General features: G+C 42.8%; 1 protein-coding gene across 1 annotated transcript in view; it reads right to left on the reverse strand.

Annotated features, from left to right (window-relative positions):
• The window catches only part of STK32B (serine/threonine kinase 32B), a 348,151-nt gene extending 338,180 nt beyond the window's left edge, over nt 1–9,971 (reverse strand). Inside the window, exon 1 of the mRNA XM_056555131.1 lies at nt 9,509–9,971. Coding sequence (XP_056411106.1) covers nt 9,509–9,560 — 52 coding nt within the window. The 5' untranslated portion in view covers nt 9,561–9,971. The remainder of the gene's footprint in view (nt 1–9,508) is intronic.
• Nucleotides 9,972–17,237: the final 7,266 nt, after the last annotated feature.

The following is a 17,237-nucleotide window of genomic DNA, read 5'->3' on the forward strand; positions in this document are numbered from 1 at the left end:
TGATAGCATGTCTTAATGGGAATGTCTACTATTAAGAACACTTTTTTTTATCCTGAATAAGTGTAAAATTGTGTGCTGGCTAGTTTGTTAATATGTCTGTCAGAGGTTCTTTTTTCCTGTTAAAGAATTTAAAATGCAAGAAAAAAAATGTTTTCCAGCGGAGTCCCCTTTAAATGTAATGTGACCAGTCTTTTGTATGACATGGATCTATCTGTCCAATCCCAGTATTTCATGTTGTTAATGTTAGAAATGTAACATAACAGACATCAAGCGGCTCAACCTCATTATAACCAACATTCAATCGTGCTTAGATGATGAGATGTCTCATCACTGCTTATCATCTGTCTACTTCTTGACAATGGTGTAAATGGCACCACACGGGGTCTTTCCCCTTAAAATGTAGACACAACAACGTCTAAGCAATACTGAGCCCTGCTCTTCATCAGTCTGCTGTATTTCACTATGTCTGGCTAGACTTAATCAATTGACTGAGCAAAAGATCCTAGGTCGATCAATAGTATTTATTTTACTTCTACCTTATGTAAAAATAGAATTTAATAGGGTTACCTAGTATGCTTATGGGTGGTCTCCAATCAGTTAAAGGGGTTATCCACCATAAGGTGATTTTATTACGTACTTGGCAGACAGTAATGGACATGCTTAGGAAGGATCTGCGCTTGTCTTGGGGCTAAATGGCTATGTTGTGAGATTACCATAACACTGTGGCTAGCTTTTTGTGAAATAGTATTTACTGTTTGAGTTTTCTTTTTTTGACTACAAATCCCACAATTCCATTTTCCTCCCTCCCGCACATCAGCCACCCCACCCATTGAAACATAAAATAGCTGCATCCATTCAAAATCAGTGTGGTTTCCAATTAGGGAGCCTACAGCTGTTGCATTAGTTGCAGATTGATCTCTATCCCACCAAGCGATCCCTCCACCTATTGAAGCAGACAGGCTCCCTGTCATCAGCTGACTAGTGATGTCAGCTCTCGGCTGCATTGTAACCTGGGAAAAATCTGAGACAACAGTCATTTTGTATGCTGGTAAAAATAAATAGTGGGGTGAAAATCACAGAAGAATTGTGAGAAAACCGTCACACACAGGTACAGACACTATATTATGAACTACATTAACTTTACACCCCCTGTAGCATAGTCCAATAAAAAAAAATTCCTGGAATACCCCTTTAAACCTTGCTGCTGCAAAACTACAATTCCCAGCATGACAACCTTCTGCTTCCTAGTATTCTTATGAGTGGACTCCCATGTGTGGACCCCCAGGTGTTGCAAAACTACAACTCCCAGCATGCCCAGACAGCCTTCAGCTCTCTAGTATGCTTATGGATGGTCTCCAATCTGTGGACCCCCAGATGTTGCAAAACTACAACACCCAACCAAAGGCTATCTGGGCATGCTGGAAGTTGTAGTTTTGCAACAGCTGTCTGTCCACAGGTTGATGACCACCGGGCTAGATGATGTCCTCGGTTAACTAGCAATTATTTATAAAATTCTTTGGGATTGCCAACATCTATTTATATTTTATTTTACTATATTAAAAGGATGCCCCTTGATACACATCACTGGTACATGACATGACCAGGCATATACTTAGCATTGTATTCAATAATAATAATAAAAGAATACCATGTACAACAGACATTCAATTACATTTTATCCAATTAGAGTCACCAGACCTGACCTCGCCTCGGCATGCCCGGGTAATAAGCTATTTCAGTCTCTGCTCACAGATAAGGGTAATCCATAGTATGATGCCAAGCTGCATCACAATCCTCCAGGATTATAAGAAAGGTCAGAGTAAAAAAATAAAACTCAAATTATGTCAATGGATGTGTCAGAGCTGAGCGTTGATCAACGTCCCTGTGACCATGCAAGGGGGGTGGGGGTGGAGTACGACCGCTGGGATCTCTGGGTTGGGACCCCAGCTGTCAGTGAGGAGCACGTGTTATCTACCGGTAGACGGAACGCGCTCTATTTCTTTCTATGGGAGCGCCGGAGATGCTCGAGTGCTGTACTTGGGTCTCTTCTGCGGTTCCATAGGAATTAATGGAGCGCGTGCCACGCTGAGAGGTGGATCCCGTTCCGGAGATCACATGGGGTCCCAGTGGTAGATCAGCAATCAGCTACTTATCCCCCATCCTTGGGCACTGCTGATGTTTTGGACTACATCTTCCATGATGCTTTGGCAGCATTTTGTCTGAAAGAGCATCTTGAGAGATGTAGTCCAAAACATCTGCAGTGCCAAAGGTTGCCTATACCTGCCCTATCCTGTGGATAAGGGATAAGTTAGTTTTTAGCTGGACAAGTCATTTAAATTAATTATTAAATTGTTCTAATACCAGTCAGGTGTTCTACAACTGCTATGTAGCTGTGAGCTTATATTGTGCTATCTCAGATTGTCTAAATGCTACCAGTTAGTGACTTTGTCTTGATGTATACTACCCTACCCTTTAAACAAAATAAAAAAAACATAATAATAATTAAATGTAAAAAATAAATAAATTATTAAATAAAATAAAATGAATAAATAAAAATAAATAAAAAGAAGCTTAAATGAGTTTATGATTAAGTATTCTAAGGCTATGAGTTAGGTGATATGTATGTCAGTAGAAAGGCATTCTAACCCAGTCCTTTAAGATCCATGGCGCAAACATTGTCTACAAGTGACTATGTTCATTCTATTTCTGAATGTTTACCGTAGAGATGAGCGAATTTCAGAAAAATTTGATTTGGCCAACTCGCCGAATTTTCCGAAATAATTCAGTTCGGACCGAATTTATTTGCGGCGAATCGTTATTAAAAACGGCTATTTCTGGCCTACAGAGAGGCTCAATAGGGGTGTAGAACACTTTGTCTTGTCCTAACACGCATAGGGTGTGTGTTAGTGAAATAATATTGTTATTCAATATGACATGCAGATTACCAGATTACAGGCATTGCTATTAGAATCACTGCCGCAGAGCGTCTGGATGTGGCAGATTTTTTATGTAATTTTTATTTAATTTAATTTGAATTTATGTTACATTTTTGAGTACCCATTCTGGTGAGCATCGAGTTTGCAGTCCTCCGCCAGGCGAAATACCACCTGTTCCAGCCCCTGCCTCTCAGCGCCCCCCTGACTGTGAAAGTGCAAATGTTTCATGTAATCAGTTATGGTTCATTGTCTATCAAGGAGTCACATGGCGGCACAATGACAAAGCCTAGAGGTGGCAGCAGCATGAGGAGATCATAATCTGTCAGAATGACACAGCCTGGAATTGGTGGCAGCAAGAGGAGACACAAGGGCTTTGTAATCCCTAAGATTAAAAGATGAATTTTTAAATTTAACTTTAAGATTTATGGTAGCTAGTGCTACCATAAAAATTTTTAGGTAATGCCCCAGACCCAGCAGCATCAGTAAACCATATAGTGGCTGAATGACACAGCCTGGAGCTGGCGACAGCATGAGGAGACAATAGAGCTTCACAATCGCTATGATTAAAAGATGAATTTTCAAATTTAAAGTGAAGATTTTTGGTAGCTATTGTTAGCTTAACATTTTTAGGTAATGTTCCAGGGCCAGCAGCATGAGGAGACCATATAGTGGCTAAATGACATAACCTGCAGGTGGCGGAAGCATGAGGAAACCATATAGTGGCTAAATGACAAAGCCTGGAGTTGGCAGCAGCATGAAGAGAACATATAGTAACATAGTTAATAAGGTTGAAAAAAGACCAAAGTCCATCAAGTTCAACCTATTTCCCTAATGAGTCCCTACTGAGTTGATCCAGGGGAACGCAAAAAACCCTCATACTAGAGGTAAAAATTCCTTCCTGACTTCAAATATGGCAGTCAGAATAAATCCCTGGATCAACGTTCTGTCCCTATAAATCTAGTATACATAACCAGCAATGTTATTACTCTCCAAAAATGCATCCAGACCCCTTTTGAATTATTTTACAGAGTTCCCCATGACGACCTCCTCTGGCAGAGAGTTCCATAGTCTCATTGCTCTTAAAGTAAAGAACCCTGAATGGCACAGTGTGGAGGTGGCGGAAGCATGAGGAGAACATATGGTGGCAGAATGAGACAGCCTGGAGGTGGCAGCAGCAGCATCAGGAGTTGTGAAAGTGACACGGTGACAGGGTGGAGCAGTGGGTGGCAATACCAGTACCCAGTGACGAAGGTGGGTGAAAAAAGGTCTGACGCGGAGGAATGTTTGTAACTGGGGATCAGCGCCTTAAATCTGTTTGGCACTATACATATTTGTGTAGCGTTGGGGTGGCACGATGGTCAATCTACTCTGATGCATCAGGCATTGGTGGGTGGAAATCCTGGCTGATCCATGCCTGATTCATCTTCACAAAGGTAAGTCTCTCCACATTTTACGTGAACAGACGAGTTCTCCTTGGGGTGACTATGGGTCACAGTGGAGGATGAGGAGGCGGTGTCACACACTGTCAACAATATTTTTTGTCAAAGTGTTGGTGTGCACAAGTAAGTATTGAGGATATGCATTATGTAAAACTTAACATTATTCTTAGAATAAAATATATGGAGCCAATTTTTTTTAATCTAACAAAAGGAAAGGTGTGCAAAAAACACCATGTGCCACCTACACAAGTATTGATGCGATGCAAAGACCTCTAAAAGGTGGAAGGGAACAACGTATGGTCCATTTTCCAAGGTTTTTAGTTGGAAATAGGGAGAGGTTCCTGTGTGGGGCCGCCCTTTTTAGGACGAGTAACACTTGCCAAGAAGGGAATTAACAGTGCGAGAGTAGGGCCTTACAGGGGAAGTTTTTACCCCCACCTGTTACGATGAACCATATGTTGTTCCCTTCCACCTTTTAGAGGTCTTTGCATAGCATCAATACTTGTTTGTGTAGGTGGCACATGGTGTTTTTTGCACACCTGTTACGTTATGCGCTCCGGCCACACACGCTGGCCGTGAGCGCATGGTTCCCTTACCTGCTGCTGCCGACGGGGCTGGGACTCTCATCACGGGATGTGCCCGCATGAGAGCCACAGTCCATCACTCTCCAGGTGTTTCTCCTTCCTCCGCCTCTGCCTCTCTGCTCCGGCATGGCCGCGCCGGATATTTAAGATTTAAAGGGCTAGTACACTCATTAGTGTAATTCGCCTGTGGCTCATTTATAAATTCCTCCACCCTCCTTACTCCCCTGCCAGATCTTTGTTGCCTTGTGCCTTAGAGAAAGCGTTCCTCAGTATTGCCTTGCCGTGTATCTGATCCCTTGCTTTGTTACTTTGACCTTGCTCTTCTGCCGCCTGCCTACTGAACTCCTGCTACGTCTTGACTATGCTCCTGTGCCGCCTGCCCTGACCTTCTGCTACCCAGACTATGAGCTGCCTTATCCCTCCTGTGCCTCGCATCTCCTCAGCCGCCTGTGTGGTCGAGCCGTGGCAGGGGTAGCGACCTGGGTGCCGCCTGCCGCAGCAAGTCCATCCCACTTTGCGGCGGGCTCTGATGAAAACCAGCAGCACCTTAGACTCCGCTCCCTGGTATGGTCCGAGTCATCTGCCACACAGGTCCAGCGGATCCACATCCACCGGTGTTCCTGTCTTCTGAAACGTGAGTGTTTCAACACCTTTCCTTTTGTTAGATTTCAAAAAAAATTTGGGTCCATATATTTTATCCTCATATATATATATATATATATATATATATATATAAGAAAAGTTAAGTTTTAGCTAATGCATATCCTCAATACTTACTTGTGGTCTAATGCAGATGAATTTCTGTAACTGGGGACCAGTACCTTAATTATGTTTTTCAGTATCCATGGCAGCACAATGAGAGAGCCTGATGGTGGTAGCATCAGCATGAGGAGACCATAGAGCAGCACAATGAGAGAGCCTGGAGGTGGCAGCATCAGCATGAGGAGACCATATGGCGGCAGAATGACAGAGCCTGGAGGTGGCAGCAGCAGCATGAGGGCCATGCCAAATGAGGATTGAGTCTGAGGAACCCACTGACTTTTGACTGGGGGTGTCGGATGTCATTTGGGAGGAAGTGGATGACCGAGTGAACCAATCAATCACGGCTGCTGGTTTGCTGGTCGAGACATGACTACTAGCTGACACTGAGAGCTCAGACCTATCGCTGTGACTCCTGCTGCAACATGCCCCTACTTTGCTGCGACCTCTGCCTGCGCCTGATGAATTTAGGCCTCTGCTGCGACTTCTGCTTGCGCCTGACCAATTTAGGCCTCTGCCACTCCTATCTGCACGTCCTGGCACTTCTCTGCCTGACATAGTGCGTATATGAGGGGATTACAATAGGCTTTACTACGCTTAATATAGTATTTGTGTAGAATAACAGCAGGTGTGTACTTTTGGCTGGCCTTTCACAGTATCTAGGCCCTTGAGAGTTTAACAGGTACAAAATAGTACACCACTTAGATGTAGGTATGTGGTATGCACTTATGAGAGCAGAAAAATGTGCTACAGTATGCTTTAAAAAGTATTTGAGTACAACACCGGCCATTTATTACTTTTGCGTGGCCTTTCACAGTATCTAGGCCCTTGACAGATTAACAGGTACAAAATAGTACACTACTTAGATGTAGGTATGTGGTATGCACTTATGAGGGGAGGACAATGCGCTACAATACGCTCAAAAATGGATTGCAGTAAAACACCAGCCGGTGATTACTTTTGCCCTGGACTTTCACAGTATCTAGGCCCTTGACAGATTAACAGGTACAAAATGGTACACTACTTAGATGTGGTATGTGGTATGCACTTATGAGGGCAGAAAAATGCGCTACAGTACGCTTAAAAAACGTAATTGTGCACACCAGCAGTACACAATAGTGCTGCAGCACACAGTCGCTGTACTAAACCCAAAATTGCACTCTCTCAAAGACTATTAGGACCATTTGTTGTGGAACAAAGACACAGAGTTGTGCTAAAAAATGATTCCTCCATCCTATGCTAAGGTTTCTCCAGCTGAGCCAGCTTGTTCAAATGTATGAGGCAAAACACAGCTCTCTGCCCCTCTCTGTAATACAATGCTGTAGAAAGTGACTGGGAGGTTAATGGCTGCAGTAAAAATAATTTTTAGTGAAAAACGCACTGCTCTCTGTCCACCAGAATGCTGTTGTGACTAGGAGGTGAAACGCTGCTGGAAAAAGCTTTTCTGTGTAACATATAAAGCGCTGTCCTATCTCTCTGCAGTGAAAGGATGAAGTGACTAGCCGGAATATGGCTGGCAATTATATAGGGCTGTGACATCACAGAGGTGACTGGCTGCATCCTGCATATGATTCAGGGTCATCCCACTTACCTTTGTTCCCGCCTTCCCAGGATTCCTTGCCCAATGTCCTCACATGTGGATCCACCATTTTAGATGCCCTGGAGCCTGGACCGCACTAAATGAAGTTTAATGAAGCGATTCGCGAGATAGAATCGCGACGATATTCACATTTGTTGTGAATCAAATGTCATCCCACTGTTCTGCCGGTATGCTAACGTAGGCACCGGACACAGATGGTTTTTATAATATAAACCCAACTTAAGGTTGGAGATAACTCTTTAAGTTAAAGAAAATCACTAGATTTGTTGTCAGTCCTATGCAAATAATAGAATGTATAAATAATGTTCACACACTGTACAGTATTGCTTACATTTTCACAGAAAATACTTCAATCCATAAAAACCACATAGAAGCCAGCCTTTTCTATATATAATGCAATGACTGAAGATAAAATACTACTAGGTTACACTTTGTTTATTGTCAATCTACACTAGATCACTAGTAAGAAGCAAATATTTATAAGATAGAATAACACAACAACATTTCTTTATCAATAAATATATAAATATTTAGCAGAGCTGAAGTGATTATATTCTGCATCATAACTGACTGAATTAACTCTTTACCTGCTGTTCTACATTTTAAGTCAGGATAAGTGAGACTCAGCTCTGCTACATCTACAATTAGAATGTTTCCAAGAAATTTCCATTCTAGTATAGATGCGTAGTAGTATTTTCTGCAGTGACTCAAGAAGGTAGACTATCCGGGTGTGCTTTATGGATGCTTGTAATGCAGGATAAAGACTACTGACCTAAGGAGAGCTGTTGTGCAGTGTTTCCCTACCTGTTGCAAAACTACAACTACCAGCAAGCCCGGACAGCCGAAGGCAACAGCACCAGAGACACCCTGTTGGGTAACACTGCTATAGTGACTTTGTAAGGGTGTATGGTCACATAGTAAGGTAGTGCTTTCCAATGTCTCCAGCTGTTGCAGAACTACAACTCCCAGCATGCCCAGACAGCCAACAGAGACTGCTATATAGCCAACACTGCAATAGTGACTTAGTGAGGGTATATGGGTCACATAGTAAGGCAGTGTGTCTCCAGCTGTTGCAAAAACTACAAACCCCAGCATGCCCGGACAGCCATTGGCTGTAAGAAGACATGATACAGCAGAGTGCAATAAGGATCAGAGTGAATTAAGGATCTGGAACCTTTGGCATGCTGACAGTTGTAGTTTTGCAACAGCTGGAGGCACTAGGAAACACTGCTATACTGAGAGACACCCTGGAGACACACGGTTTGGAAAACACTGCGTTACTATGTGACCCATACACCCTCACTAAGTCCCTATAGCAGGGAATGCTGGGAGTTGTAGTTTTGCAACAGGTTGAGACACAGTGCACTAAAGCTTTCCTTAGGTCAGTAGACTTTATACCGCATTAAAAAGCCAAAGGCTGTAAGGGCATGCTGGGAGTTGTAGTTTTGCAACAGATTGAGGCACCCTGGTTTGGAAACACTGCTATAGCGGGTGTATGGGTGATATAGTAAGGTGGTGTCTTACAGTGTGTCTCCAGCTGTTGCAAAACTACAACTCCCAGTAAAGCTATAGTGCAACATCTCCCAACCTGTTGGAAAACTATAACTCCCAGAATGCCTCCCTGCTACTCCCTGCTTTACTCAGGGTGCATGTGTCACACAGCAAGGCAGTGTTTTCCAAACAGTGTGCCACCAGCTGTTGCAAAACTACAACTCCCAGGAAAGCTATAGTGCAGTGTTTCCCAACCTGTTGCAAAACTAAAACTCCCACCATGCCTCCCAACAACTCCCTTCTTTACTGAGGGTGCATGGGTCACACAGTAAGGCAGTATTTCCCAAAAAGTGTTCCTCCAGCTGTTGCAAAACTACAACTCCCAGGAAAGCTATAGTGCAGTGTTTCCCAACCTGTTGCAAAATTTAAACTCCCAGCATGCCTACAACTCCATGCTTTACGGAGGGTGGATGGGTCGCATAGTAAGGCAGTGTTTTCCAAACAGTGTGCCTCCAGCTGTTGCAAAACTACAACGCCCAGCATGCCCGGACAGCCAACGGCTGTCCGGGCATGCTGGGCGTTGTAGTTTTGTAACAGCTGGAGGCACACTGCTTGGAAAACACTGTAGTAAGGAGATATGATACAGCATTAAAGATCTGGATACTATTTCAGCACCAGGCACCTTGAACAGCTCCTTACCGTCTTCATTCTCGTCAAACACTGGAGTTTTGTGTGAGTGGTTGGCACCCATAATAATAATAATAATCCACTGGTTTTCACCATCCCCAATAGAAATAATCCTAATCCCACCGAGTTTGTAGCATCTCAGCCCAGGCACAATCCTTCCAGTTCACCATAGAAATCCATTGCACTTTGTGATTCTTGCAGGATCCACAGGCTGCCTCCAGTCTTCTAGTTTTTCACCCCCTTCTTCTTGATTCCAGGTTGCACACAGATGAAGTCTTCAAAAGGCTGTTCATGCCTCTTATTCCTCTCCAGTAGCCTCTGCCTTATGGTTTGCATCAGCAGCTGTGGGGCTGAAGTATAGTGCTGGTGGGCAGGGGGGATCCTCCATGTCCTGGGATCCAGCAGCAGTCACAGCAGAACTGATCCATCCCTCTCCCCTGACACACTGCAATTGCTCCTGCTATTTAGTAACGTGCTGCTCATAGCATATCAATGCAAGGGGTGAGAGGAGGAGGAGGAGGAGGAGGAGTACAGCTGTTGTGATCCCAGCAAAAGGAGACACTGAAAGTGCATGAACATAGTCACAGCTAGAGGACTCCAATGACTGTACAGGTAGTGACTACAGAAAGGGTTAATTTCTGTGTCTCTGGGGAACACTGGCTAGGATATACAAAACATGAACCAATTTGGGAATAAATATACTAATATATATATATATATATATATATATATATATATATATATATATTAGGACTTGCATATATATATATATATATAGTAGAAATAATAAATCAAGGGGAGCACCGTGCACCAGGATTCCAGATCCGCCCGGGTGCCAAGCTTCGGGAACCGACCAACTCCCAAGTAATATGTAGAATCAAATAGAAGCGGCACACCAGTATACCAGTGAAAGCGTGGGTTTATTCACACATCTGTGACAATAGAGCCTTTCTCAAGCATATCAAACATTATACAAGCATGTGTATATATAGGCCCTTCAATTGAATACACAAATGAGGGGGGTGTGCCCAAACCAAAATCAAAACAAACTAGAAAAGTACTCCAATAGACCATCATCGGTCTCATATACATGTGTTCTAAATACAGCGGTATACAATCATATCTAGTGCTTACATAATATTCATATAATACAGTGATTCAATAGTGTACCGTGCATATAAACTCTAATAAATTCATCTGAGGTCCGGTTCAAGAGACGGCGTTCACCTGTTGACAGCAGCGTGGATGTCCAATCGGTGTCAACTTCCGTTGAGAACAGGGTGTTTGTACACAAACCCAGTACGCAGGTGCCAATTCGTTACTTCCGGTCGTCGCCGGAAGTCGTCAGCAGTTGCCGGGTAAGGTGTCCATATCTCCACAGCGCATGTGCCAATATTCTGTGCGCACGCGCACATCAACAACTAAAGTACGGGCGCCATGTTGAGTACTGGCAAGTTTAAGGGCAAGGTAAAGTACTGAGGATGACCATACTAACCTATAATTATGGGCAAGAATCATTTTTAAATAAATGTATCATATATACAGCTCAAAAGGTATAGCACACTACATTGTATATGGTTTGCGGCCGTGGCTCATTTTACAGGGGTCTGTCCTATGGACAGAAACCAGTGATGTCGGCAGCCTAATCTGACCACTTTCATATCAGGTCTAAAGCCTGTTCTCAAGGAACCATCTCCGTGTTCTGGTCCCACAGCTAGGACTCCCTCACTATGTGGTTCCATATATAGTTCGGCAGAGCTGCCCACTGGGACATGCATAACCCCCATTATGCGCTCCCTAATACAATGTGATTAAATAAAAAATATCTTAAGCCCTTTTCTAAACTAGGTCATCCCCAATACTATGTCCAAGATCCCATAAAGCTGCAATCAAAAATTGGTGTGGGATGTTTGACATCCTAAATTACCCTGTATGTTCAGCAGAATCCTTATGGTGGTCACAGGTGTAACGCCAACTCGTCTCCGGACCCAGATGGTGAGTATCTAGAAACATAGAGAGGCATAGTGTAAGTGACAAATATAAAAATCGTAAAAAAGTTACAGCACCATTACTACGGAGTAGCTAACAAAACCTATAGAAATAGGGGAACATCGCTGGCTCTGCAATTTCAAAGTTCCTAAAGAATCACGGAGACGTAGAAATGCCTAATTAAAGGCACGAACAGGAAAATCTATATTAAGGCCGTTTGGATGTAATGAATTTAATTTATCAATCCACATCACCTCTTTTTGTTTAAGAATTCTTTGTCTATTCCCTCCTCTTTTGGGCATGGGGACATGTTCAATAATAGTGAATCTAAGTTGATTCACATTGTGACCAAATTCTAGGAAGTGTCTTGGGATGGGTAGTTCCGTTTTTTTAGTCCTGATGGAAGATTTGTGATTGTTGAGTCTAGTCTTGCATGAATTGCTGGTTTCCCCTACATAGATTAAATTGCAGGGGCAAATAATCACATAAATCACATAATCTGTATTACATGTAACATGATGCCTAATGTTGTATTTGTATTTAGTTTGAGGATGGGTGAAACAATCACCCTTGATCATCAGACTACAGTTTTCACAGCTGAGACAGGGGTAACATCCAGGTCTCAGTTGTGTGTCCAAATCATATTTGACTGGAAAAATGTCTGATTTCACAACCTTGTCTCTCAAACTGACTGATCGTCTATATGAGAGCAAAGGAGGAGTCTGAAGTTCTGGTACATTTGTATACGAGTGTGATATCACTGACCAATGTTTGTGAATAATCTGTGCCACCTCTTTGCTATATCCATTGTAAGTGGAGATGAAGGGTATCCTATTTTGGTGTTTTACCCTGGGTGTTGTCTGTAGTAGTGTGGACCTATTTAATCCTCTTGCTTTTTCTTGTTGTTCCCTAATAAGTTTTTTAGGGTACCCTCTAGACATGAACTTATCTTCCATGTCACCTAATCTTTGTTCAAGCTGTATTGGGTCATCCACTATCCTTTTGACTCTTAAAAACTGACTGTATGGCAAGGAGCGGACCATCCTTTTCGGATGTAGGCTACTATAATGGAGTAAGTTGTTTCTGTCCGTATCCTTCACATACAAGTCAGTTTTGAGTCTCCTTCCTGCTATATAAACCCAGGTATCTAAGAACTGTATGCCTACCTTAGTATACACCATAGTAAATTTAATGTCCTGATCAATACAGTTAAGGAAATTAAAAAACTCACCCAACTGTGTCTCATTGCCACTCCAAATGGCAAAGATGTCATCTATGTATCTCCACCACTTCAGCACAAGGCTGAAGTGGTGGGACACATAGACCGACATCTCCTCCAACTCTGCCATAACCATGTTGGCATAGGTGGGGGCCATATTGGACCCCATGGCCGTCCCTTTTAGTTGGATATAGAACCGGTCGTCACATAAGAAGTAATTACAAGTCAGAATGATTTCCACGAGTCCCAAAATGAACTCCCTACACTCATCCGAGTATCGGGAGCTCATCAGGGCCCTCCTCACACACTCCAGACCCCTATCATGGTTAATGCTAGTATATAGACTAGTAACATCAAAGGAGACTAGAATCACATTTTCAGGTAAAGTTACATCAGCTATCTTGTTCAAAAAATCTGTCGTGTCCTGTAGATACGACCGTGCTGTAATAGCATATTCCCTTAGGACCCGATCCACAAAAATTGCTGCTGGACTCAAGATAGACTCACGCCCTGAAACAATTGGACGTCCTGGAGGTCGTTGCAGATTCTTGTGGATCTTGGGCAGGATATATATGACCGGGGTCACCGGGTGGGACGGTAGTAAAAATCTGTGTAATTCACTATCAATCACATCCAACGCGAATGCATGATCCACCAATGTCTTCAATCTATTGGTAATCATAATTTTGGGATCTACCATTGTACATTTGTATACAGATGTATCCTCAAGCTGTCTATAGAGTTCTTCTAAATATAGACTCCTCAATATAGGCTTCTATTTGATTCTATATATATATATATATATATATATATATATATATATATATATTCGGCAGTGAAACCTCTAGGAGACAACCACTCAAATTTGCATTAGAAAGTAAACCTCTAGGTGTTTTTATTTATTTATTTATTTTTTCCCTTCAATTATATATTCCATATCTATCTATCTATATATCTATCTAGACAAAAGGATAAGTTAGCCAGCACTATTGATTCCAAACTATTATATATGGACCTGGCTTACAGGTGCAGGCTGCTGGGCTAAATATACAGCAACAGGAGAATACAGCAGCACACTGCTAGCACAAAGATATAGATAAAACATGAATATATAGATACAACATGAAAAGCTATTCAGCTATGGTGCAGTAAATGACAGTATAAAATTATGAAGTTATGAAATAGTGAAGTACTATTACACCATAGCTGAATAGCTTTTCATGTTGTATCTATATACTCATGTTTTATCTATATCTTTGTGCTAGCATTGTGCTGCTGTATTCCTCTGTTGCTGTATATTTAGCCCAGCAGCCTGCACCTGTAAGCCAGGTCCATATAATAGTTTGGAATCAATAGTGCTGGCTAACTTATTCTTTGTCTGTATTACACATACGGGGGAGTGGCTACCTCCATGTTGGCTCTTGCACCCCACCCACCTCTATCAGGTGTGTCTAAGGTGCCTTGGATGTTTCAGATCCTGCAATGCCTGCTGAACTGATCACACAGAGGCATATTCATAGTGTAGGGTCCTTCCCAAATGAGGTCACCTAATCGCGGTGGGACGGTCCAAGCTATTTGGCCGCCAAATTGCAAGTTAAGTACCTCACTATTTCATAACTTCATAATTTTATATTTCCATTTATTACACCATAGCTGTATAGCTTTTCATGTTGTATCTATATACTCATGTTTTATCTATATTTTTGTGCCAGCAGTGTACTGCTGTATTCTTCTGTATCTATCTATCTATCTATCTATATATATATTACACACACACACATACATATATATATATATATATATATATATATATACATATATATACATACATACATACATTGATCTATTACTACAAAATCTTTAAGATAAGAAATCATCCAGAGAATAGAAATCATTATTGAGAATATAGGAGTTGTCTGCTTTAAAAAATCCAATTTTCCAACAACCTATTAGGGGATTGTTAGTTATGATACTGGTGCTTTGTATTTAGGACCACCATTTGTTATTCAGAGTGGAGAATAGATACAAAGAGCATGCTTTAATCTGGAAGAGCAAGCATGCCCATAGGCAGCTCATTGATTTTAGTGACAGCCAGGGCCGGTTCTGACTATATAGGCAAAATAGGCAGCCGCCTAGAGTGCCCTCTTGATGGGAGCAGAAAGTTAGTAGCCAGCCAGGATCCGAAACACCCGCCCAGCTACCACCATTGTTACAGTCTGTCACTCTAGAAGTAAGATTACATGAGGAGGAGGTTTGTTGCAGTGTGTCATCACAGTATTAAGGAGATTACATGAGGAGGAGGTTTGTTACAGTGTGTCATCCCAGTAGTAAGGAGATTACATGAGGAGGAGGTTTGTTACAGTGTGTCACCCCAGTAGTAAGGAGATTACATGAGGAGGAGGTTTGTTACAGTGTGTCACCCCAGTAGTAAGGAGATTACATGAGGAGGAGGTTTGTTACAGTGTGTCACCCCAGTAGTAAGGAGATTACATGAGGGGGAGGTTTGTTACAGTGTGTCACCCCAGTAGTAAGGTGATTACATGAGGAGGAGGTTTGTTACAGCATGTCACCCCAGTAGTAAGGAGATTACATGAGGAGGAGGTTTGTTACAGTGTGGCATCCCAGTAGTAAGGAGATTGCATGAGGAGGAGGTTTGTTACAGTGTGTCACCCCAGTAGTAAGGTGATCACATGAGGAGGTTTGTTACAGTGTGTCACCCCAGTAGTAAGGAGATTACATGAGGAGGAGGTTTGTTACAGTGTGGCATCCCAGTAGTAAGGAGATTGCATGAGGAGGAGGTTTGTTACAGTGTGTCACCCCAGTAGTAAGGTGATCACATGAGGAGGTTTGTTACAGTGTGTCACCCCAGTAGTAAGGAGATTACATGAGGAGGAGGTTTGTTACAGTGTGTCACCCCAGTAGTAAGATCAAAGGGCAGAGCTAATGGGCAGGGTCAATGGGCAGAAAATTAACTTTCGCTTAGGGGCAAAAGTCCTTGCACCAGCCCTGGTGACAGCTATGTAATTCTTCATATCACTTGGGGTGGTGCTACAGAATGGAGAAAAACTACAAAAAGCATCCCTGGGTCTGGAGGACCCACCATGTCCATAGGTTATTCAGTGGTCTCCAAACAGAATCTGCAAAGCTACAACTCCCAACATGACCAGATAGCCAACAGCTGGGAATTAGATGGACAGCTCATTGATTTTATTCTCAACTGTGTAATTTGATTTGGGGGTGGTGCTGCGGAGTGGAGAGATCACAAAGAGCATCCCTCAATCTGAAGGACCTAGCATTTTTATAGGTTGCATCAGTGTTTTCCAGCCATGGTGCCTCCAGCTGTTGCAGAATTATAACTCCTAGCATGCCTGGACAGCCAAAGGCTGTCCAGGCAGACTTGGAGTTGTCGTTTTGCAACATCTGGAGGCACCCTGGTTGGAAAGCACTGGTTTACATGGGCAGCTAATTGATTGCAGAGACAACTGTGCAATTCTTCATTTCTCCTGTGGTGCTGCTTGCAGAGTGGAGGACAGCTACAAAGAGCATCCCTCAATCTGAAGGATCGAGCACGGCCATAGGTTAGGCTGGGTCCACACTACGTTTTGTCCCATACGGGAGCGCATACGGCAGGAGGGAGCTAAAACCTCGCGCTCCCGTATGTGACCGTATGCGTTCCCGTATGCCATTCACTTCAATGAGCCGACCGGAGTGAAACGTTCGGTCCGGTCGGCTCATTTTTGCGCCGTATGCGCTTTTACAACCGGACCTAAAACCGTGGTTGACCACAGTTTTAGGTCCGGTTTAAAAGCGCATACGGCGCAAAAATGAGCCGACCGGACCGAACGTTTCACTCCGGTCGGCTCATTGAAGTGAATGACATACGGGAGCGCATACGGTGACATACGGGAGCGCGAGGTTTTAGCTCCCTCCTGCCGTATGCGCTCCCGTATGGGACAAAACGTAGTGTGGACCCAGCCTTACACGGACAGATCATTGATCACTGGTGTAATTCTTCATTTCTCCTGTGGTGGTGCTGCAAGCAAATTTAACTCTTTCTGCCACGTTCCTCCACAGATCGCAGTTGGGTTTCAGCAGAGGGTACCATGTAACCAGTTTATTTTAGAAGGGTGTTGTCTAAAGAGGGAAAGTTTAACCATTACCATTATACTACATGTCCATTTTTAACAGATATTGCTAATGGGCATAATATTTAAGCATTCACAAACTATGGCTCCATCACGATCTCTAGATTTTAGTTACAATAGAGGAGTTTTTTTGTCTCAGATTCTGTTACCTTTTAGTGGCACATAGTAACATCATCACATGGCAGTAAGTGCACTATGTATGGGGAATTACCTTACTTAATAGTGTTGATGGCCACGTTTACTATTGTTGTTACATATATTTTACACCATGATGCTAAATTCCTCCAAGCTTGCGACGAGAGTAAAAGGCGCTGGACACACAGCAAAGGACGGGATACTTTTAATCACACATGATGCATCATTGATTATTAAACATATCCCGTCCTTT

This window comes from Hyla sarda, chromosome 1 (assembly GCF_029499605.1).
Source record: "Hyla sarda isolate aHylSar1 chromosome 1, aHylSar1.hap1, whole genome shotgun sequence".
NCBI lineage: Eukaryota > Metazoa > Chordata > Amphibia > Anura > Hylidae > Hyla > Hyla sarda.